General features: G+C 43.2%; 1 protein-coding gene across 4 annotated transcripts in view; it reads right to left on the bottom strand.

Moving 5' to 3' along the window:
- Window positions 1-375: 375 nt before the first annotated feature.
- Window positions 376-25,643, bottom strand: part of LOC105481056 (olfactory receptor family 7 subfamily D member 2) — a 27,818-nt gene continuing 2,550 nt past the window's right edge. Inside the window, exons 1-2 of one of the 4 annotated variants that reach the window (XM_011740425.3) lie at window positions 5,460-7,709; window positions 376-3,731 (exon numbers count right to left, since the gene is read on the bottom strand). In XM_011740425.3, coding sequence (XP_011738727.2) covers window positions 2,780-3,718 — 939 coding nt within the window. In that variant the 5' untranslated portion in view covers window positions 3,719-3,731; window positions 5,460-7,709 and the 3' untranslated portion in view covers window positions 376-2,779. The other 3 variants (XM_071087244.1, XM_011740562.3, XM_011740501.3) reach the window with 3 other exon arrangements.

Below are 25,643 nucleotides of genomic sequence, written 5' to 3'. Positions count from 1 at the left end.
CACCCTCTGTCCCTATCACCCTCAAGGCCCCACTCTTCCTGGGGTAATAGGGCCTGGTTATTTCTACACAATATGAGGATTCTCCAAAGAGCAGCCCTAGCTTTAGAGCTCCCCGTAGAGTAGGCAGAAACTTTCTCAGATCTGCATAAACATCTCTTGTGGTCTAAATTGCACCCCCCAAAGTTAATATAGTGAAGTCCTCACCCCCAATGTGATGACTGTCTTTGGATACAGGGTCCTTAGGGAGGTAATTAAAGTTTAATGAAATCATAAGGGTCAGGTCTTGATCTAATAGGACTGATATTCTTAGAAGAAGAAGAGACACCAGAGATATAAAACCAGCTATATTTAAATGTGTATTTTAATCACACTTCATCCAGTAGGAAAACAAATAAACACTGTTGATCTGTTCATGATCCAACACACAAACAACAAAAACCCACATGCAAACACATAGAAATAAAGTTAGTGAACAATCAATAGCTTAAGAACTCTGGGCCAGGTGCGGTGGTTTACGCCTGTAATCCCAGCACTTTGGGAGGCCAAGGTGGGCGGATCACGAGGTCAGGAGACCGAGACCATCCTGGCTAACATGGTGAAACCCCCTCTGTACTAAAAATACAAAAAAAAAGTTAGCAGGGTGAGGTGGCGGGCGCCTGTAGTCCCAGCTACTTGGGAGGCTGAGGCAGGAGAATGGCGTGAACCTGGGAGGCAGAGCTTGCACTGAGCCGAGATCGCGTCACTGCACTCCAGCCTGGGCGACAGAGCGAGACTCCGTCTCAAAAAAAAAAAAAAAAAAAAAAAAGAACTCTGTGCCACCACTTGAGATACAAAGCTATAGCAAATGCTTCAAATCCAAGTTCAGAACTTACTAATGGAGAATTAAGAATGTTGACCAAGGACACAATTTTTGAACAGTACATAGGACAGAAGCGCCATCAAGGAAATTACTTGGAGATTAATTGTTAACCTACACCCCCATGTTTATCACAGTACTATTCACATTAGCAAAGATATGGAATCAACCTATGTGTCCATCAATGGAGGATTGGATTTTTTACAAAGTGGTACCTTAAAGAACTAGAAGTCTGGGCACAGTGGGTCACGCCTGTAATCCCAGCACTTTGAGAGGCCGAGGTGGGTGGATCACCTGAGGTCAGGAGTTCAAGACCAGCCTGGCCAACATGGTGAAACCCCCGTCTCTACTAAAAATAAAAAATTAGCCGGGCATGGTGATGGGCACCTGTAATCCCAGCTACTCAGAGGCTGAGGCCAGAGAATCGCTTGAACACAGGAAGCAGAGGTTGCAGTGAGATGAGATTGTGCCACTGCACTCCAGCCTGGGCAACAGAACAAGACTCTGTCTCAAAAAAAAAAAAAAAAAAAGAACTGAAAGTAGAACTACCTTTCAGTCCAGCAGTTCCACTCCTGGGTATCTACCCACAGGAAACAAAGTCATTATGTGAAAAAGACACATACACGTGCATGTTTATAGCAACACAATTTGCAATTACAAAGGTATGGAACCAACCTAAGTGCCCATCAACCAATGATAAAGAAATGTGGTATATATACACCATGGAATGCTACTCAGCCATAAAAAGGAACCAAATAATGTCTTTTGTAGCAACTTGGATGGAACTGGAGGCCATTACTCTAGGTGAAGTAACTTAGGAATGAAAAACCTGGGTTTCTCTGTATGGTCAACCAACATACATAAGATCCATATGAACATATCATATGTTCTCAGTTATAAGTGGGAGCTAAGCTGTGAGGACACAAAGGCATATGAACAATATAATTAACTTTGGGGACGTGAAGGGATAAAAGTTGGGAGGGGGAATGAGGAATAAGAGACTACATATTGGGTCCAGTGTACACTGCTTGGGTGATGGGTACACTAAAAATTCAGAAGTCACCACTAAAGAACTTATCCGTATAACAAAAAACCACATGTACCCCAAAAACTATTGACATAAAAATAATTTTTTTAAAAAAAGAAAACATGGTATATATCTATATCGATATCTATGTAGATATCTATATATATACAATGGAATACTACTCAGTCATGAAAAAGAATGAAATCATGTCTTTCACAGCAACATCAATGGGACTGGAAGCCATTCTTTTAAATAAGGTAGTAAAGAAAGAGAAAGTCAAATGCTGCATGATCTCACTTATAATTGGGAGCTAAACAATGTATACGCATGGGCATTATAACGGAATAATGGACACTGGAGACTGCAAAAGGTGAGAGGGGAGTGAGAGTTTAAAAATTGCCTTGGCCAGGCATGGTGGCTCACACCTGTAATCTCAGCACTTTGGGAGGCCAAGGCGGGTGGATCACAAGGTCAGGAGTTCGAAACCAGCCTGGCTAATATGGTGAAACCCCATTTCTACTAAAAGGCATGTGGTGGCGGGCGCCTGTAATCCCAGTTACTCGGGAGGCTGAGGCAGGAGAATCACTTGAACCCGTGAGGCAGAGGTTGCAGTGAGCCGAGATCACTCCGCTGCACTCCAGACTGGGCGACAGAGCGAGACTCCGTCTCAAAAAAAAAAAAAGAAAAAAAAATTGCCTTGTGTTCACTATTTGGGTAATCAGTACGCCAAAAGCTCAGACTTCACCCTTATGCAAATGCATGTGAAGAAATCTGCATTTGTATCCTCAAAGTATAAAAAAAATTATTTTTTAATTTTAAAGAGTGAGAATTTCAAAATAAAACCTTTTTGTCATTGGTGCTCACAAAACTAGTTAGTCCTGGGGCCGAGGGATCCATCACAGACAAGGAGTTGCCCTGCTGAGGAGTCTCCCCAGGGCCCCCTTCACATCCTTGTTCCTCAGGCTGTAGATGAAGGGGTTCAACATGGGAGTGACCACCGTGTACATCACCGAGGCCACGGAGATGTTCTGGGAAGAGTGAGTCACTGCAGAAGTGAAGTGGACCCCAATGCCTGTCCCATAAAATAAAGAGACGACGGAGAGGTGAGAGCCACAGGTAGAAAGTGCTTTCTCTTTTCCCCCAGATGAGGACATCTTCCTTATGGATGAAGCGATTCGTGAATAAGAGAAAATGATCCCAAGGAGGGGAAAAACGCCCAGCACACCCGTCATAACATATATCAACGTGCTGTTCAGGAAGGTATCAGAGCAGGCCAGCTGGAGGATGTGTGTCAGTTCGCAGAAAAAATGTGGAATCTCAAAATCTTTACAGAAGGTTAGATGCGTCATCAGAGAAATATGGAGGAGGGATGTCATGACACCAATGAGCCACGTGACAAAAACCAGGAGGCCGCAGAGGCGGGGGTTCATGATGGTTACATAGTGCAGGGGGTGGCAGACGGCCACAAACCGGTCATAGGCCATCACAGTCAGGAGTAGCGTGTCCAGAATAGGAAAAAACATGGAGAAATAGACCTGGGTGAGGCAGTCCATGTAAGAGATGGTTTTGTTCTTGGTCTGGATGTTCACCAGCATCTTGGGGACGATGCAGGTGCTGAAACAGATGTCAACCCAGGACAGGTTGGAGAGGAAGAAGTACATGGGGGTGTGGAGGTGGGAGTCAGAGCTGATGGCCAGGATGATGAGCAGGTTTCCCAACACCGTGATCAGGTACATGGACAGGAACAGCCCAAATATGAACGGCTGCAGTTCTGGATCCTCAGAGAGTCCGAGAAGGATAAACTCTAAAAATCCTGTTTGGTTTTCTGCTTCCATGTAGCTGATGTATCTACAAAAGAAGAGGTAATTAGTCAGGCATGGTGGTGGACACCTGTAGTCCCAGCTACTCGGGAGGCTGAGATGGGAGGATCACTTGAGCCCAGGAATTTGCAGCTGCACAGAACTATGTTTGCACCACTGCACTCCAGCCTGGGCGATAGAGGGAGACCTGTCTCAAAATAAATAAATAAATAAATAAAATAAAAATAAAACTATGTTTATATGTATTTATTTTAAAATATATATTTATTTAAAAATATACATATATATTTATTTATTTAAAAGGAAGCGGTAACAGAAACATCAGTTAGCATCCAACAGGCATCCTTCATATAATAGAAATGTTGTCCATACTATTGTGATTTATGGACTCATTTTGTCTGATCTTTCATACATAAGTGGAATTCTAAAAAATGAAGTCTCTCATCCCAACCAGCCACATATTTAATTATTTAAAAATTAATTATATTCTGTATACTCAACATACACAATATAATACATGTTATGAGATACATATAGATAGTACAATGGTTACTGTAGTGAAAGAAATAAACATATCCATCATCTCACATAGTTACCCATTTTCTTTATAGCAAGAACAGCTACAAGCTACTCATGTAGCATAAACATGAGTATAATCAACAACACACTGTTATTGATTATAATTCTCATGGGGTACACTGGATCTCTAGACTTGTTTATCCTATATATCTGCTACTTTGTATCCATTATCCTACATCCTTCTCATTTCCTCCCCCAGCCCCACCCCTCCTCTGGTAAGCACCGTTTTATTCTCTCTTTATATTTGACTTAAAAAAATATTCCACATAGAAGTGAAAAAATGCAATATTTTTCTTTCTGCATCTGACTTATTTCACTTAACATAATGGCCTCCAGATTCATCCACATTGTGGCAAATGGAAAGATCTATTCCTATTTTATTATTCAGTGGAATAATATTCCATTGTGTAAAAATATATATGTGTACATACACACACACACACATATATACACACACATACATATATACACACACAATGGAATATATATACACAATGAAATAGATATACACACACAAATATATATGTACATATGTATCACATATTCTTTATCCATTTGTCCATCAGTAGACACTGAGGCTGTTTCCGTATCTTGACTTTTGCAAGTAACGCTGCAATGAACATGAGCATGCAGATACCTTTGCGAGTGGCAATTTCATTTTCTTTGGATACACATCCACAGGAGGGATTACTGGATCATATTTAATTTCTTGTTATTTTAAATTTTTTATTTTTAATTTCTTCTTATTTTTGAGGTCTTTTTTATTTTTATTTTTTGAGAAAGAGTCTCAACATTTTAATTTCTTTTTTCTTTTTATTTTTTGAGACAGATTATCTGTCGCCCAGGCTGGAGTGCAGCAGTGTGACCTCGGCTCGCTGCAACCTCCGCCTCCCAAGTTTAAGTGATTCTTGTGCCTCAGCCTCCCGAGCAGCAGGGATTACAGGTATGTGCCACCACGCCTGGCTATTTTGTTTTGTTTTGTTTTTCTTTTTGTAGAGACAGGGTTTCACCTTGTTGACCAGGCTGGTCTTGAACTCATAGCCTCAAGTGATCCAACTGCCATGGCCTCCCAAAGTGCTGGGATTACAGGCGTGAGCCACCACACCCGGCCTCTATGTTTAATTCCTTCAGGAACCCCCACACTATTTCCCATAATGGCTGCTCCAATCTACATTACCACCAACAGGGCACCAGGGGTTCCCTTTTCTCCGCACCCTTGCCAACTCTTGTCTTTTTAATAATAGTGAATAGTTAGTTAATAGTTAGCTAATAATAGAGCCAATTGTTAGCTAATAGGTAGTAATCGTTAATAATTCTAAGATCAGGCATGGTGGCTCACACCTGTAATACCACCACTTTGGGAGGCTGAGGTGAAAAGACTGCTTGAGGCCAGGAGTTCAAGACCAGCCCGGGCAGCACAGTAAGACTTGCTCGTTACAAAAAAATAAACAAAAGGAGCTGGGCATGGTGGCATGTGCCTCTTGTCCCAGCCATTCAGGAGACTGAGGCGGGAGGATCGCTTTGAGCCGCAGTGTTCGAGGCTGCAGTGAGCTGAGATTATGCCACTGTAGTCGAGACTAGGTGACAGGACGAGACCCTGTCTTTAAAAAAAAAAAAAAAAAAAACAAAAAAAACAGAAAAAACAAAAAAAATCATCCCGTGAGTCACAGAAAGCGACTCTGACCCAGCGGAAGTAATTCTTCCCACTGCCCCGGAAGCCACCGACGGGAGCAGGCAGCTGGGTTGCGGGGGCGGCCCTGGAATAGGGGACCCAGCTGCGCTGGATGCGGGGCTGACGAGAAACGACTAAAGTTCCTTGGGAAGCAAAGTAGAATTTCGTAAGAACAAAATGGATGAAGAGAAGAAAACCTACGGTGGCTGAGAAGGCCCTGATGCCGTGTATGTCAAACTGGTATCACCTGAGGGCCATGAATTTACTGTAAAGAAAGAACATGCATTAACATCAGGCACGATAAAAGCCATGTTGAGTGGCCCAGGTCAATTTGCTGCGAATGAAACGAGGAGGTCCATTTTAGAGCGATCCCTTCACATGTGCTATCAAAAGTATATGCATGTGGCCGGGCGCGGTGGCTCACGCCTGTAATCCCAGCACTTTTGGAGGCCGAGGCGGGGGGATCGCGAGGTCAGGAGATTGAGACCATCCCGGCTCACACAGTGAAACCCCGTCTCTACTAAAAAAAAAAAAAAAAAAAAAAAAAAAAATTAGCCAGGCTACTCAGAGGCTGAGGCAGGAGAATGGCGTGAACTCGGGAGGCGGAGCTTGCAGTGAGCAGAGATTGCGCCACTGTACTCCAGCCTGGGCAACAGAGCAAGACTCCATCTCAAAAAAAAAAAAAAAGAAGTACAAGGTTCACTAACAGCTCCACCGAGATTCCCGAATTCCCAATTGCACCTGAACTTGCACTAGAACTGCTGATGGCTGCGAACTTCCTAGATTGTTAAATAAAATAAATTATAATAAACTGTTAACTCTTTTCGTTTAATATCTGCAGTTCAGTTAGTAATTTTTCATATGTAGCGTGTTGCCTGTATGCAGTTGAACTGTATAAAGTTCATTGCGAAGCAGATTATCTTCTGGTTTTGCATAGCAATCAAAATTGAAATTTGTTTGCTACCTCAACAAATTAAGGACATTTTCACAAGCTTAGAAATAAACAAATATGCCAATTTGCAGGAAAATAATAATAATAATTCTGACAGGTGTGAGGAAATATCTCATAGCTAACCACCCACATTAAATATCTATTTTATAACATCCCAAGCGAAATAGAATTCTAGAAAATGGACTCTCTAATCCCGACCATCTATCTTAACACTGATTTTATAGCACCCCTATTAGATGGTCAAGGAGTTTCTTAATGGGACATGATAAACATGTGCTTTCTGATAGGATTCACTGGAAACAGCAAAACATCACTTCTGTGGGATTCCTGCCAAAGATGCAGAACTTTAAAGAGTAGGGAACATCACACAAACTGAGCTTGAGGGGCACAATATCTCACTTGTGCTCTTCAAAATGTCAGTTCCACAAAATACAAAGAAATGCCAGGCATGGTGGTTTACACTTGTGATCCCAGCACTTTGAGAGGTGGTGGGAGGATCGTTTGAGCTTAGGAGTTTGAGGCCAGCCTAGGAAACATAGTGAAACCACTTCTCTACAAAAAATACAAAAATTAGCTGGGCATAGCGGCACATGCCTGTTGTCCCAGCTACTTGGGAGGCTGAGGCAGGAGAATTGCCTGAACCCAGGAGGTTGAGGCTACAGTGAGCTATGATTGCACCACTGCACTCCAGCCTTGGTGACAGAACAAGACCCCAACTCAATTTAAAATATATATATAGAAAATGTTCCAGATTAAAGGAGGCAAAAAAGACATGTGAATCAAATGTAATGAATGACTTTAGTCTTTCTTTTGCTATAGATGACATTATTGGGATAATTAAAATATAAATGAGAAGAAACAAAAAAATAAAATATAAATGAGCTCTGTAAATTTTATAGTATTATATTAATGCTATATACTAATTACTATAGTAATAATATAGTATATAGCAAATAGTATATTATATAGCTATAATACTATACATAATATAGTATTAATGTCAATTTCCTGATTGTGATCATTGCACTGTAGTTATGTGAAATGTTTTTATTTTGTTTTTTGTTTTTTGTTTTTTGACAGGGTCTGGGTCTGTTGCCCAGGCTGAAGTGCAGTGGCACAATCATAGCTCACTACAACCTCTACCTCCTGGGCTTATGCGATCTTCCCACCTCAGCCTCCTGAGTAGCTGTGACTACAGGTGCTCGCCACCACACCTGGCTAATTTTTGTATTTTTAATAGAGATGGGGTTTCACTATGTTGGCCAGGCTAGTCTCAAACTCCTGACCTCAGGTGATCCACCCATCTCAGGCTCCTAAAGTGCTGGGATTACAGGTGTGAGTCACTGTGCCCGCCCAGCATTATTTTTTACTTAAATATTTAGACAAATACACCATGAAGCCTGATGAACCTGAAGTTTCTTTGTGGTAAGTCCAGATCACATTCTAGAAAATTTTACTTTATCCTGATATTCCCTAAGGCTTTGTACTCATCATGGAAAGCTGAATGAAGGTTAAAAAAAAAAATCACATGTAAGACCAACAAGAAATCTGCAAATTAATCTCATGTTGACAACAGACGCAAAAGCCTGAAAGGGGAGTGAAATGAAGTTATATTTTGGATAAAATAACACACTCCATTACTAATGAATGTTTATCCTAAGAGTGCAAAAAAAATTTAATATCGACAAGTCAGATAACAAAGTATAAGCATGAATAGAGCAATGCAGAAAAAAACAGTTTTAAAATAAGCTAAAATTCATTTAATAAAATGTAACAGCCTGGCTGGGTTCTGTGACTCCTGCCTGTAATCCCAGCACTTTGAGAGGCTGAGGCAGGAGAAATTCTTGAGGCCAGGAGTTTGAGACAAGCCTGGACAATAAAATGAGACCCTTACCTCTACAAAAATAGATTTTTTAAAAAAATTAGCTACTTGGGAGGATGAGGCAGGAGGATTGCTTGAGCCCAGCAAGACCCTGTCTCAAAAAAAAAAAAAAAAAAATTTCAATTTAAACACAATTACAACTAATCAGTGTCATCAGCTTTCTTATGTATCTGCAAACAGCCATGAGAAAAGATAAGAGAATAAAAAGTCCACTCACAATTGCAATGACAATATATGTAACATCTGGTGCAGAGTGAACATTTAGTACATACTTGTTTTGTTTTGCTTTGCTTTGTTGATTTTTTTTTTTTTTTTTTTTTTTTTTTTTTTGAGATGGAGTTTTGTTCTTGTTGCCCAGGCTGAAGTGCAATGGTGCAATCTCAGCTCACTGCAACCTCCACTTCCCAGGTTCAAGAAATTCCCCTGCCTCAGCCTCCCAAATGGCTGGGACTACAGGCACACACCACCATGCCTGGCTAATTTTGTATTTTTAGTGGAGACGGGCTTTCACCATGTTGGCCAGGATGGTCCCGATCTCTTGACCTTGTGATCTGCCCGCCTCAGCCTCCCAAAGTTCTGGGATTACAGGCATGAGCCACCATGCCCGGCTCATATACTAGAGAAGAACAAGGGAGGTGTTAGCAGATGGACTGAAAGAATGGGCTCAAGGAAGTGGCAGTTCCTACTGACATGGAGAAACTCACTAGTTTCCAGAACGAAAGGCCATCAGAGGTGGAGGTGACAGAAACAATTGCAATAGAATCTTTTTTTTTTTTTTTTCCCTTTTTTTGAGACAGCGTCTCACTCACTCTGTCACCCAGGCTGGAGTGCAGTGGTGTGATCTTGGCTCACGGCAACCACTGTCTCCTGGGTTCAAGCCATTCTCCTGCCTCAGGCTCCCTAGTAGCTGGGATTACAGGCATCCGCCACCATGCCCAGCTAATTTTTGTATTTTTAGATAAGATGGGGTGTCACCAAGTTGGCCAGGCTGGTCTTGGACTCCTGGCCTCAAGGGATCCACCTGCCTCAGCCTCCCAAAAGTTGCAATGTCTTAGAAGACATATATAACCAGGTAAGGGAACTCTAGAGACATTAAAAAAAATCATCATGAGACTTTATCAACCCTTTTACCTCCATCTCTTCCTTCCTGCACTACTTTTTTAATCCTTTTCACACACAGTACTCACAAGGATAGCGTGAGTCACTCAACTGACCATTGCTTGGAAAAAAAAAAATGTTGGTATGACGTCTTCCTCCCCTGACTGTTGAATGCTGAAGACAGAATCTAGCAGGGAAAGACGGGCAGAAGGAACTTGTCATGAAGTCATCCTGACTCTCCTCTCTAAGATGCACGAGTGTGGCGTCAGGAAACTGTCCAGGTGAGGGGTTCTAGGGAAGTATTTATGATTTCTCAAGCCCCAGGGAGCTGATGTCTCATCGTTCCTCATTAAACTCACTCTTACAGTGATGTTCTACTCTCCAAGCCATTCGGCTCCCTTGGGATCAAGAGCAAATGGCAGAAAGCCATCATGTGCTCTAATTCTGTTTCCAAGAAGGCAGATCTGAAGCCAGGTGAGTCTCTCTGCACCTCCCACCCCTTGGGGCCTCTTTAGTCTTGGAAGAGCTTTCATCACTATTGGTTTGGCTTTGAGATAAAGAGGTTCACAAAGACCTGTCTCTCTGTAATCCCAGCGCCTAAGGGTCTCAAAGTAACACAGAATAAAATAGAGATGCAACTATTTCAGTGAATCCCTTGTGATCGCATTGGCTACAGGGTGTTAAACAGCCTGTGGATATGTAGCTAAGTCCTGTTGAGAAAGAGAGAGTCAACCATTGTGAGATATAGCAAGGTTTCTCTTCAAACAGCCTGTTCAGCTTCTTATTCTCTAATTCCAGGTACCTCCCCCCGCCCCCCGCCACACACACTTTCTTCTCCTTTTCTTCTCTCTGATTTTGCTACATGCCCAGACATGCCACAGCCCCAGCTCGCATTTCTTTCCTTAAGAATAGGCTAGCTGTCTAGTTCTCTGTAGATGACCCCTTCCTCCTCTCCCCTCTCTCCCCTTACACGTCCACCTTATCTAAGACAGTTTAAATGTGTGGCCAATCAAGTCTAGTTTAGATTGTGCCGTCTGACTGCAGCCAATGGGGAAAGGACACAAAGTCAAGAGTTGCCTTAAGAATAAAAGCTTCTACTCTCCTTTGTTCGGGGTGCTCTGATAGCAGCCAGCCCTACAAGAAGCACCCTTCTGCGTAGAAGTAAATTTGCCTTGCTGAGAAATCCTTTGAGTGCTCCTTTTTCTTTACGACTCCAAGCTTTATTTCTACCAACCACGTAAAATGATGCTACAGGGCCAAGCAAAATAAAGGCTGAAGAATATCCATCACATTTAATGGCATGGAAAACATTGGAAACAGTGTTCTGGGTGGAGTGATGGGGAAAATTGCATTGAGGGCAGGTTTGGAAGGAACTCAACAATAAGAAAAAAGTTCTTTTCAATTTTTAAAATGATGGTAAAATATACATAACATACAATTTACCATCTTAACCATTTTAAGTGTACTGTTCAGTGGCATTAAGTATATTCACAATGTTAAGCAGCCATCACCATCCTCCATATTCAGAATCTTCTCATCTTCCCAAACTGAAACTCTGTTCCATAACACTCGTCCCCCATTCACCCTCCCTAGCCCCTAATGAACCACCATGCTACTTCCCGTCTCTATAATTCTGACTGCGGTACCTACCTCATGGACGGAAGTATGCAGTGTTTGTCTTCTTGTGACTGACTTATTTCACTTAAGTAAAATATTGCCAAGGTTCATCTATGCAGTACATGTATCCGAATGTTCTTTCTCTCTTTTTTTTTTTTAGTGAGAGTCTTGCTCTGTCACCCAGGCTGGAGTGCAGTGACAATCATAGCTTATTACAGTCCCAAAGACCTGAGATCAAGCAGTCCTCCCATATCAGTCTCCCAATTAGCTAATTTATTTTTAATTTTTAATTTTTCTATTTATTATTATTATTTTATTATTATTTTTTATATTATTATTCTGAGATGAAGCCTCACTCTTTTCGCCCAGGCTGGAGTACAATGGCCCGATCTCAGCTCACTGCAACTTCCACCTCCGGGTTCAAGCGATTCTCCTGCCTCAGCCTCCCGAGTAGCTGGGATTACAGGTGTGCGCCACCATGTCCGGCTAATTTTTGTATTTTTAGTAGAGATGGGGTTTCACCATGTTGGCCAGGCTGGTCTCCTATTCCTGGCCTTGAGTGATCCTCCCGCCTCAGCCTCCCAAAGTGTTGGGATTACAGGTGTGAGGCACCATGCTCAGGAGAATGTTCTTTGTTAAGGCCACAAAATATTCCATCATATTGTATGTATATATACACATTCTGTTTATCCATTCATCTGTCAATGGCCGGCAGATCTTTTAAAATTAAAATTAAACATAAGAAAATCTGTGTGGTTTGCAGGAATAAATTTCGATTACTTCAAACATACAACAAAATGTGGTAGGCCGGGTGCAGTGGCTCATGCCTGTAATCCCAGCACTTTGGGAGGCCGAGGTAGGTGTATCACCTGAGATCAGGAGTTCGAGACTAGCCTGGCCAACATGGTGAAACCCTGTCCCTGCTAAAAATACAAAAAAAGAAATTAGCTGGTCATGGTTGTGGGCGTCTGTAATCCCAGCTACTCAGGAGGCTGAGGTTAGAGAATCGCTTGAACCCAAGAGATAGAGGTTGCAGTGAGCCGAGATTGCGCCATTGCACTCCAGCCTGAGTAACAAGAGCGAATCTCTGTCTCAAAAAAAAAAAGTGGTAAATATTTTTCTGAAATATAATATTTTAATATAAAATTATTAACACATTATTTCATTTTTTTCATTTGTTTGTTTTGGCGCAGTCTCACTCTGTCACCCAGGCTGGAGTGAGTGGCACAATCTCAGCTCACTGTAACCTCTGCCTCCTGGGTTCAAACTATTCTCCCATCTCAGCCTCCTGAGGCGTATAGTAGCTGTGATTATGGGCATATGCGCCATCACACCCAGATAATTTTTGTATTTTTAATAGAGATGGGGTTTCACCATATTGGCCAGGCTAGTCTCAAACTCCTGGCCTCAAGTGATCCACCCACCTTGGCCTCCCAAAGGGCGGGGATTATAGGCGTGAGCCACCATGGTTGGCCATTTGGGGGTAATCTTTTTAACTGAACAGAAGTAATTGAAGTAATTTGCAACTCTACTGGACAAAAATCATTTGCAATTGATTAATTCCCTGTGGGTTGGCAATGACTTCACAGAGTCCGGATCTCAAGCAAACAAAAGAACATTGTCTTGAGAAGGAAAGAACTAGCTAGGCCTATCAGACAATGCTTCAGTGTGATACTGAACGGAAATGTGGTCATCCTTTTGCTTCATTTAAAAGGTTTAGGTAATTTGCTTCTTAATACAAAGGATGGATTAGAAGACAAGAGGGTGATGGAACAAGAGATCGAGCTGGAGCAAAAAACAGGAGCCAGATCACAGAGGACACTGGAGTTTAGGTTTCCTTCTGGAGGAATATAAGAGCACTGGGTGTTTTTTTAAAAGAAAACAGGCCGGGCACGGTGGCTCAAGCCTGTAATCCCAGCACTTTGGGAGGCCGAGACGGGCGGATCATGAGGTCAGGAGATTGAGACCAGCCTGGCTAACACGGTGAAACCCCGTCTCTACTAAAAATACAAAAAACTAGCCGGGCGAGGTGGCGGGCGCCTGTAGTCCCAGCTATTTGGGAGGCTGAGGCAGGAGAATGGCGGGAACCCGGGAGGCAGAGCTTGTAGTGAGCTGAGATCCGGCCACTGCACTCCGGCCTGGGTGACAGAGTGAGACTCTGTCTCAAAAAAAAAAAAAAAAAAAAAAAAATGTGTACCATGGATGTCCCCTGCAGAATGGGCAGGAAGGGTGCCAGGCTATCTACAGCCCAGATGACAGATCATGTGGACTTGAATCAAAGCAGCATTGGTGGATGTTCTAAAAACATAAAGTCTATTAAAATGGCATCTAATTCTTGCTATATATATGTATACATAATTTAAAAATATATATAAAAATATACATTTTTTTTGAGATGGAGTCTCGCTCTGTCACCCAGGCTAGTATGCAGTGGCACAATCTCTGCTCACTGCAACATCCACCTCCTGGGTTCAAGCGATTCTCCTGCCTCAGCCTCCCAAGTAGCTGGGACTACAGGTGCCCACCACCATGCCTGGCTAAGGAATTTAAAAAAAAATTTTTTTTTAATTTTTAAAAGAAGTTATCTAGTTTCCTAAGCACCTTTTTTTTTTTTTTTTTTTTTTTTACATAATTTGCCTTTTATGACTTGACTTGTGATATGTCTGTATTATGAACTAAATTCTCATATTGATGTTGGTGAAAAGAATCAAAGTCTGTAAAATATTTGAAGAGATTTATTCTAAGCCAATATGAGTGACCGATGGCCCATAACACAGCCCCAGGAGATCCTGAGAACATGTGCCCCCAAAGTGGTCAGGCTACAGCTTGGTCTTATACATTTTAGGGAAACATCAATCAATACAAATAAGATGTACATTGGTTCAGCCAGGTGCAGTGGCTCATGCCTGTAATCCCAGCACTTTGGGAGCCGAGGCAGGTGGATCAGGAGATTGAGACCATCCTGGCTAACATGGTGAAACCCCGTCTCTACTGATTAAAAAAATATAAAAAATTAGCCGGGCATGGTGGCGGGTACCTGTAGTCTCAGATACTCAGGAGGCTGAGGCAGGAGAATGGCGTGAACCCGGGAGGCAGAGCTTGCAGTGAGCCAAGATGCGCCACTGCACTCTAGCCTGGGCGACAGGACTATACTCCATTTCAAAAATGAAAAACAAAAAACAAAAGAAAAATAAAAAAAATAAAAAAACAAGCCTCTGTAATCCCAGCACTTTGGAGGCCGAGGCGGGAGGATCACTTAAGGCCAGGAATTCGAGACCAGCCTGGCCAACATGGCGAAACCCTGTCTCTACTAAAAATACAAAAATTAGCCGGGTGTGGTGGCATGCACCTGTAATCCCAACTACCTGGGAGGCTGAGGCAGGAGAATGGTGTGAACCTGGGAGGTGGAGCTTGCAGTGAGCCAAGATGTGCCACTGCACTCCAGCCTGGGCAACAGAGCAATACTCCATCTCAAAAAAAAAAAAAAAAGATGTACATTGGTTCAGTCCAGAAAGGTGGGACAACTGGAAGCCGGGCTTCCAGGTCATATGCAGATTCAAAGTTTTTCCAATTGGCAGTTGGTTGAAAGAGTTTTTCTATCAGACCTGGAATCAGGCCGGTCGTGGTGGCTCATGCATGTAATCCCGGCACTTTGGGAGGCCGAGATGGGAGGATCGCTTGAGCTCAGAAGTTCGATACCAGACAGGGTAACATGGCAAAACCCCATCTCTACAAACAACAGAAAAATTAGCCAGGCATGGTGGCATGTGTCTTGTAGTCCCAGCTACCCAGGAAACTGAAGCAGGAGAATCACTTGAGCCTGAGAGGCTGAGGCTGCAGTGAGCCATGATCATGCCACTGCACTCCAGCCTGGGCAACAAGGTGAGACTCTGTCTCAAGAAAAAAAAAGTTTCCAGGGGAAGTATTATGATAGGACAGAGAGAAGGGAATTGATTAGGTTGTATGCTTTAAATATGTGAATTTCCCACATGTTCATCACATCTCAATAAAGCTGTTCCCCTTACTTAGATTCTTGCAATAATACACTGGCCTTGTGGCCAACTGCAGAAAAGAATGACCACTGTGTCTTTTCTTTCCTATATCCAAGCCCCCCCTTCTGTGTAACTGAGCGCCCTTCCACCTTGGGCTCACCCATGATTGCACTGGCTGATGGGGTGCAGGCACACCCGATACAAGCTCTGCTGGAAGACTCCAGCAATGTGTGAACAGGCCTTACCCAGATGGCTCGGGGGATGAGACATTGAGTGAAGAACAATAAACATTTCCGCCCCACCTAGAAAATGACTGCAGAAGCCAGTCAAGAGAACTCTCAGGCCAAGCACAGCCCAAACTGTCAAACAACAAACGCTAAATAAATGGTGGTGGGATGGTGGTAGTGTTTGAGAGACGGGGTGTCACCGTATTGCCCAGGCTGGTCTTGAACTCCTGGACTCAAGTAATCCTCCTGCCTGTTGGCCCCCAGAATGCTGGGATTACGAGCCACTGAGCCCAGCCTGGTCGTTGTCTTAAACCACCATGTTTTGGGGGGCTATGAAACAAAAGCTCATAGAAACAGGACCCTTCATTGCATTCCACAATTGGGAACCAGTTACCTTGCTCAACTGCAAACTTCATCAAATATCAATTGGTTTCCATCAATTTTCAACTAACATTTACATTGAATCTGATAGACTAACAGATAGATATATATGTGTGAGTCAGGTGCAGTGGCTCATGACTGTAATCCCAGCACTTTGGTAGGCTGAGGCAGGAGGATTGCTTGAGCCCAGGAGTTTGAGACTAGCTTGGGCAACGTAACAAGACCGCGTCTCTACAAAAATAAAAAATTGAATTAGTCAGGCATGGTAGTGTGTGCCTATAGTCCGGGTGCTTAAGAGGCTGAGGTTGGCGGATGGTTTAAACCCAGGAGGTTGAGGCTGCAGAGAGCTATGATCATGCCACCGCACTCCAATCTGGGCAACAGAATGAGACCGAGTCTTTTAAAAAAAAAAGAGAAAAAAGGAAATGTGTGTGTTCTACAAATCTGTCCCATAGTACCTTTCAAGTCTGCCTCCTACTCCAAAGATTGTCTTTTATCTACAGAATGTAATATACTGTCATTTTTTTGGTGCCTTTACACTCAGGATTAGCATGCTTATTTGTGCTTCTGAACTCTTAATAATCCTACACGGCAGGCCTCGGTGGCTCACGCCTGTAATCCTAGCACTTTGGGAGGTCGAGGTGGGTGGACTGCCAGAGCTCAGGAGTTCGAGACAGGCCTGGGAACACAGTGAAACCCTGTCTCTACTAAAATACAAAAAAATTAGCCGGGCATGGCAGCGTGTGCCTGTAGTCCCTGCTACTTGGGAGGCTGAGGCAGGAGCACCTCTTGAACCTGGAAGACGGAAGTTGCAGTGAGCTGAGATTGTGCCACTGCACTCCAGCCTGGGCAACAGAGCGAGATTCCATCTCCAAATAATAATCATCATCATAATCGTCATCCTTCTACACTGAGCTTGCATCATCTCTTCTACTTTGATTTTCTTGATGGCCCCAAGTTCAACATCTTCCTCATCTGGAGTCTCCCAAATGGATTCACCCACCATACTAGGTATCTTTATTTACTGTTGATCTCTCTCTTCTCCTAGACCTTTACTCCCTTAAAGGCAATACTTTGTCTTATTGATCTTTCTTCCCAAAACCTAGTTAAAAGTGTAAGGCACTTAGCTAATATTCGTTGGGTGTATAGAGTACATTCCCTAGCAGGGAAGAATTCCTGAGTGGATTGGATGTTACCCAAAGGTTACACAAGAGACAGTCCTTGCTGGAGAGGGTCCAAGAACTGAAAATAAGACTCAGACAAGCAGACTGTGTTCCTGTAATTAGAAGTTCCCTCCAGAGACTGTGTGACACTTTCTTTCTGAGAATTGGCAGGGAAGTGCAACGAGAAGCAACTGTCATGGGCCACTGAGGTTGCCCATGGAATTCATTATTGGGATGGAGAAATTGGGCACAGAGGGACCAGTTATGCCGGTTCCCAAGGCTCATTTTAAAAATGGTCGATTTTACTCAAAGCTGAGAGAAAGTACTCTCTTCCTCTTGGGCCCAGCCTCTAGGGTACACATTCTTTTTCTCAGCCCTGGCAATAGCCAGCGAGTCATTGCTATTTCTTCACTCATAGCCTTGGAAAACTTCTGACCAAGGCTTGCTGAACATTCAGCATTTTCACTCAGGGATGTAAACTGCCCTGACTACCCACCCAAAGTCCTGTGTGGAAGCACTGCAAGGGGGAAATGAAGGGATTTCAGGAAGCCAAATGGAACACCACGAGCCCCTATGTCATGAACTCTGAGCCCAACAGATTCACTGGTTGACGAAGGCATGAAAGGGGTCAAAAGGTGAAGCAAGAGTTGAATGGTAGAGTAAGCACTTGATACTGATCCCAGTTTCCAGCTGGTGAGTTGACTCTTTGCATCTGTCTCTTTCTCTGCAGAGAGTAAATGACTTTTCAGTGTTGCTGGGAAGACTGGTCGATCTATGTAAAAAGAGCTCCAATCCGCCATCTTCTCGGGTGAGGGAGAGAGAAATTATCACCAATGTTAGGTCAAAATAACTGTCAAGGCCCAAGGCTGGTATAATCCCAGCACTTCGGGAGGCTGAGGTGGGTAGATCACCTGAAGTCAGGAGTTCAAGACCAGCCTGGCCAACATGGCGAAACTCTGTCTCTACTAAAAACACAAAATTTCGCCATGTGTGGTGGTAGCGGGTGCCTATAATCCCAGCTACTCCTAAGGCTGAGGCAGGAGAATCGCTTGAGCCCGGGAGGCAGAGGTCACAATGGAGAAATTGGAGCAAAGAGAGAGACAGAATTTTAAAAATCTAGAGAAATAAATATAAAGAAAGAGAGGAAGAGAGATGGAAAGGGAAGAAAGTAAAACCACTTAGCTAAGGAAGCTCAAAAATGAAAATGTGGATCATGCTACTGTACTCCAGCCTGGGTGACAGAGCAAGACTCTGTCTCAAACTAGTAATAACAATAAACAACAATAATAATAATAATCAGCTTTTATTCTGAACTCAGGAAAGTAGCAGTGGGCTAAAGATAAATCAAGGAACTCATGTTGCTTAAATGTAAGGGCTTTTCTTGGGCAAAAGATTAAGACCTTGGAGGCCAAACCAGAGAGAAATGAATGGACTGGAAGAAAATGCAGATCAAACTGCCCTTGAAAACAGAAATAACTGTCGGGTTTTGACAAGCGTTTTTCAAATCTTGCAACCTGAAAACCAAATGCAGCGAGAGAAGCAGGGTCTCATGAAGCACACTGGAATTGCTCTTGTCATGACAGAAAGACATGCTTGGATGATTCCTCAGTAAGCATTCTCAGCCCTCTTCTGTTTTAGGAGAAACTGAAATGTACAGGAAAGCTGCCTCTTGAGGATTTCTGTGTTGATTGTTTCCTAAAAAGATAAAGTGGCCAAAAATGAGTATACACTCCTGTCTCTACTAAAATCTTAAAAAATTAGCCGGGCGTGGTGGCGGGGGCCTGTAGTCGCAGCTACTCAGGAGGCTGAGACAGGCGAACCGCGGGAACCCGGGAGGCGGAGCTTGCAGTGAGCAGAGATCGCGCCACTGCACTCCAGTCTGGCGACAGAGTGAGACTCCATCTCAAAAAAAAAGTCTACACTGGCCGGGCGCGGTGGCTCAAGCCTGTAATCCCAGCACTTTGGGAGGCCGAGACGGGCGGATCACGAGGTCAGGAGATTGAGACCATCCTGGCTAACACGGTGAAACCCCGTCTCTACTAAGAAATACAAAAAACTATCCGGGCGAGGTGGCGGGCGCCTGTAGTCCCAGCTACCTGGGAGGCTGAGGCCGGAGAATGGCGTGAACCCGGGAGGCGGAGCTTGCAGTGAGCTGAGATCCGGCCACTGCACTCCAGCCTGGGCGACAGAGCGAGACTCCGTCTCAAAAAAAAAAAAAAAAAAAAAAAAAAAAGTCTACACTGTACACTGCACAGGTTGAATGCGTCAATCCCATCTGTCTATTCCCCTCCTCAACTTTACTCTTCCTCATAGCATTTATTCTTCTCTGCATTTACTTTTCTTCCTAGTGTTTATATATTTGCTTGTACTCTGGCTCCAAAGTTTAACATCAAGATTACTACGAATGGGACCAGTTTTGTGTACAGCTGCCTTGCCAAAGCCTATGAATACCCGGACGAGAAAGTTAGCAGTTAACTCCCAGTGTTTATGAGAATGTAGTATGACATTGCTGGCATTTTAATGTAGCTGATAAAAGTCGTTGTTTTGTAAGTGATGGAGGTAAAATGGGTTATCCATTCTGACAAGGTCCCTAAGTACAACATACCCTGCCACCAAACTGATGGCAACTCTTAGACCTTCTCAAGAAACACAAATACCCTCACACTCACAGCTCCAAAGGGACTAGGGATCTCTGGTCTAAAAAAAACCCAAATTCAAGCCAAGACACACACTTAACAATCCCCCAAGGGCTTTTACAAAGAAGAAAGTTAGCACAATACATTATTTTTATATATATATATATATACACACACATTATTTATATATATTTTATATATATATATATATATATATATTTTTTTTTTGAGACAGAGTCTCGCTGTGTCACCAAGGCTGGAGTGTTGTGCTGAATGGCAGTAGCTGCTTCTCCACATGGCAGAAAGAGGGCTGAGCAGACCTTGTGAGGGCACGAACACCATCTCCAGCAACACAAGAGTCCAGGGTCTTCACAGCCATGAGGTCCCCGCCGGCCCTCCAGGCTCAATCTCAATCTCGCCATTTTCCTTCCTGGTAACTAAAAACAATGGCCAAAGCTCCATCATGGAGCTTGGATTCCTATGCGATTGGGTTCTGCTTGCAGCAGCAGGTGGTTTCAAAACAACCTTTTAATGGCATCAGACCCACTTGTTATCACTGCATGGCTGCTGATGGGTACCTGAGACATCCTCTTTGTAGGATTTCCTTGTTCCTTAGGCAGGGTTTCTAATGAAATAACAGGATGTGGAGGGGAGGCCATGTGTGGGGATGTCAGTTACTGCATCTTGAAGAAATCAGGCTTGGGGATGGGAGCAGAGAAACACATCGCCCTTTCCAGTTGTTACACAAAGCTGTGCACAGCAAGGTTTATTACCACTACACCCATCTCTCCCTTCATTCCTCCCTGGGTGGCCAGGGCAGGCCAGGAGGCAGTTGTGTTACTGGCTTAGGGGACTGCCACATTCAGAGCAAATTCAAGCTACATTGGGCAGAAGCACCTGTTTTCCTAAGAACCTCAGACATCTGGATTTTAAGGAGTCACTAAATGGATTTGACAGATGAAGAGGACAGAAGAGTTAGTGAACTTTAAGATATATCAGTAGAAGTCATACAAACTGGAAAACAAACACATTAGAAAAATGAAACAGGAACTTCACAGTCCTGTGGCACAGCTAGAGTTTCAAAAGGAGAAAATGAGGAAGAAAACAACTTAGGAAAATTCCTGAGAATTGAAAACAGGAACTCAAACAGACACTTACAAACCAACGTCCATACTGCAGGGGCAGCATGATTTCACCTACGTCATCTTAGGATCCTTGCTGGGCCCATCAATTACACTGACATATGATTAAGTTAACAAGATAAAAGCATACACATGTATTTGTTTAATGAAAGTTTTATGTGGCATTAGGATCCTCATAAGGAAATAAACCAGAAAAACAGTTAAGAGCCAAACATTTATATACTGAATTGGACAGACAAGCAAACTGCGCTAATGGGATAAAGCCAAGGGTGTGGGCTAGGGTGGTTAATCAAGTAGAGAAATGGCTAAGAAGTCTCAGTGTAATGAGGTTGCTTTGGATAGATCTCCTGTGCCTCAACTTTGCATCCTTGATGCTAAGAATGCTGTCTTCAGGCTGGACGCAGTGGCTCGCGCCTGTAATCTCAACACTTTGGGAGGCTGAGGTGGGCATATCACCTGAGGTCAGGAGTTCAAGACCAGCCTGACAAACATGGTGAAACCCTGTTTCTACTAAAAATACAAGAAGTAGCCGGGCATGGTGGCAGGCTACTCGGCGAGTACCCAGCTACTCGGGAGGCTGAGGCAGGAGAACTGCTTGAACCCAGGAGGCGGAGGTTGCAGTGAGCCCAGATCGTGCCACTGTACTCCAGCCTAGGTGACAGAGCGAGACTCCATTTCAAGAAAAAAGAAAATCATCAACATCAGTATGATTCACAATAGCCAAGAGGTAGAAACAGCCCAAATATTCATCAATAGATGAATGAATAAAACGTAACACATACATGCAATAGAATATTATTAATCCATAAAAGGGAATGAAATTCTGATATAGGCTACAACATGGATAAGCCTTGAAAACAATAGAATATTATTAATCCATAAAAGGGAATGAAATTCTGATATAGGCTACAACATGGATAAGCCTTGAAAACATTACTTTTAAAGAAATAAGGCAGATGCACACGAAACAACATGTTTTTCTTATTCTACTTCTGACAAAATTCATGGACATTACCTACAAGTTACCAGGGGCTGAAGGCAGAAGTGTTGAGGAGTGATTGCTTAATGGCTACAGAATGTTTTGGAATGAAGAGAAAGATCTGAAAATGGATAGTGGTGGTAGCCAATATTGTTAGTGTACTTAATGCCACTGAGCAGTACACCTAAAAAATGATTAAAATGGGGCCAGGCACGGTGGCTCTACACATGTAATCCCAGCACTTTGAGAGGCCGAGGTGGGTGGATCACGAGGTCAAGAGATCGAGATCATCCTGGCCGACATGGTGAAACTCCGTTTCTACTAAAAATACAAAAATTAGCTGGGCATGGTGGTGCACACCTGTAGTCCCAGCTACTCAGGAGGCTGAGGCAGGAGAATCGCTTGAACCCAGGACGTGGAGGTTGTAGTGAGCCAAGATTGTGCCACTGCACTCTAGCCTGGGTGACAGAACGAGACTCTGTCTCAAAAAACAAAAACAAACAAACAAAAACAAAAACGGTGAATCTCATGTTATGTTTATTTTACCACGATTAAAAAATTATGAAGAAATAATGGCCAAATACCTCCTTGTGAAAGACAGTGACTCACAGATCTAAGAATCTCAAGGATCCCCAAGCAGAGCAAATGCACAGGAAACTGCAAGACACAGAGTCAAACTGTTGAAAACCCAAGATAATTATCTGAAAAGGAGCCAGTGACAAGCAACACATTACACACAGGGGAGTAATGTTAAGAATAACGCTAACTTTTAGTCAGGAACAGTGGAGGCCAGAAGACAAAGAAATGACCTCTTTAAACATATCCAGGCCAGGCGCGGTAGCTCACACCTGTAATCTCAACACTTTGGGAGGCCGAGGGCCGGGCAGATCACCTGAGGTCAGGAGTTCAAGACCAGCCTGGCTAACATGGTGGAACCCTGACTTTACTAAAAACACAAAAATTAGCCAGGCATGGTGGTGCAAACCTGTAACCCCAGCTACTCAGGTAGCTAAGGCACAAGAATCGTTTGAACCTGGGAGGTGGAGGTTGCAGTGAGCTGAGATCATGCCACTGCACTCCAGCCTGGGCAACAGAGACTCTGTCTCAAGAAATAAACTAAACTAAACTAAAATAAATAAAATAAAATAAAAAATAAAAATAAAAATAAAATAAAATAAAATAAAATATAAAATAAAATATCCAGCCAAAGTATCTCCAAAAACTAAGGTGAGGAGGCTTCCAGGTAACTAAAACCAATGGCCAGTGAGTTGTAAGCAACCTCCCCAAATCTCCTCTCAAATGCTATGAAGTAAGTCCACAATTACGAATCTTCTACACAAAGCTATACCTTCAACACTGCCTTTAAGACATAGAGAATGCCAAAATTGCAACATAACTATGAGTACAATGAGAAAAAGCATTAAATCTTAGCAACATGGTCCCACACATGCCCACCCCAAGGCTCTGTTAGGTAAACTGCAAGAAAGAGGAACAGCTGGTGGGGGGCCTGAGACAGAGCCGGAGCAAGACCCTCAGACTCATCTACCCTTAATTTGAACATGCAAAAAAAAAAAATCAAAACCCTGACCACTCATAGGAGAACTGCAGGAAACAGACTTAAAACTATGTGTCTTTTATGGGCCGCAGCAACTGTGTCTCACGCTGCTAATAAAGGCATACCTGAGACTGGGTAATTCATCAAGAGGTTTAACGGGGACTCCCAGTTCCACATGGCTGGGGAGGCCTCACAATCATGGCGGAAGGTGAATGAGGAGTGCTGTCTGAATAGCCCACCCCTTAATTTGCATGTAATTAAAACTGGGTATAAATACTGCTAGCCAACAGCCTACGTGCTGCTACTCTGGGCATACTGCCTGAGTCAGCCCTGCTCCACAAGGGGCAGCCACTCTGCCGTGCCCTGCTGCTTCAATAAACACAGTTTCTTTTACCACCAGCTGGCTCTTGAATTCTTTCCTGAACAAAGCCAAGAGCCCTCCTGGGCTAACCCCCAATGTGGGGGCTCATCTGCCCTGCATCGTCAGCAGAAAAATGTTAACTCAAAGAATCAGAAGGAAAGAGCAGAAATCAAAGCCACCATAAAGAAATGGAAGAATGCCTTTGATAGGCTAATCAGTCATCTGAACATGGCCAAAGAATCAGTAACATGAAGAGGCACACCACAGAGCGGGAGAAAATATCTCCAAAACACAGGTCCAAAGGGCTCCCATGCAGAGTATACAAATCAGTCGGACAAGGAAGGCAATGTGAGTATCCTCTTGTCTAACTCCACACAATTTGTTCGAATATAAACTGTCGAAAACTGGCAGCGTCCGCTGAAAATGAACAAATGTATCTCATACGACCCAGCCATGTCTGTCCAGGGTATGCACTCAAGAGAAATACAGGTACTGTGCACGACCAGAAATATTCAAATGTGCTGATAGCAGTATTCATCACAATAACCCCAAACTGCAAAGTCCAACGGTCATCAATACAAGATGCTGGGATGAATTGTGGAATGTTCAAACAAAGGAATAGAATAAAATGTACCAGTTAGAGACACAGAAAACAATATGTATCATCTCATAAAAATATTGGGCAAATTAAAACAGATAAAAGGAAAAAATAAAGAATGCATACTCTATGGTTGCTTTTGCACAGGGCTCAAAAACAGAAAGCCAAGCCATACTGTCAGAGTCAGACTACTGGTTACCTACAGAGCAGAGTGTGTAATTTGGAGGGAAAAACGAGGAGGTATCTGGAATACTGGTAATACTGTCTTGACCTGGTGATTACGTGGAAGTGTTCAGGTGAGTGTTCATGTGGTAACTGGTTTGTACAATTTTGAATTAAGCACATTTCTCGCTTTTTTTTTTTTTTTTTGTAACGGAGTCTCACTCTGTCGCCCAGGCTGGAGTGCAGTGGCACGATCCCACCTTACTGCAACCTCCACCTCCCAGTTTCAAGTGATTCTCCTGCCTCAGCCTCCTGAGTAGCTGGGATTACAGGTGCCCACCACCATGCCCGGCTAATTTTTGTATTTTTAGTCTCTACTAAATACAGCAGAGTAGAATTTAAATATAAATTCAGTGTTGGATAGGCTGGTCTCGAACTCCTGACCTTGTGATCCTCTAGCCTCGGCCTCCTAAAGTGCTGGGATTACAGACGTGAGCCACCACGCCTGGCCGAATTAAGCACATTTCTATATGTATGTTACATTTCAATAAAAATCTGTTTTAAAACACACACACAGGATTATTATACAACCACTGTAGAAATGACTCTGGCGTTACACTGATAGGATACACATGCAGAGACCATACAACCCACAACCTCACACTCCTGGAAAAACTTACGAGTGCTCCAGAAGGCACGTACACCTTACAGCAGCACTGCTCATCATCAGGAAAAATGGGAAATCCGACTGTTCATTAGCAGTTCAAAGCAGAATAGTGGGATGACAATAAAAGGATCAGTCTGGAAGTGAAAATGAAACTACGATTATATTCATCAGTGTGACTCTCTCCCACACCACTCCTCCTCCTACTTAACCTGGCTGCCATTACATTTCACTTGAATTCTGCAATGGCCTTCCAACTGGCTTCTGTTCATATCTCCTC

The sequence above is a fragment of the Macaca nemestrina genome, chromosome 20, assembly GCF_043159975.1.
Source record: "Macaca nemestrina isolate mMacNem1 chromosome 20, mMacNem.hap1, whole genome shotgun sequence".
Taxonomy (NCBI): Eukaryota; Metazoa; Chordata; class Mammalia; order Primates; family Cercopithecidae; genus Macaca; species Macaca nemestrina.
The sequence above is the reverse complement of the archived record's forward strand: the minus strand, read 5'-3'. Positions and strand labels throughout refer to the sequence as shown.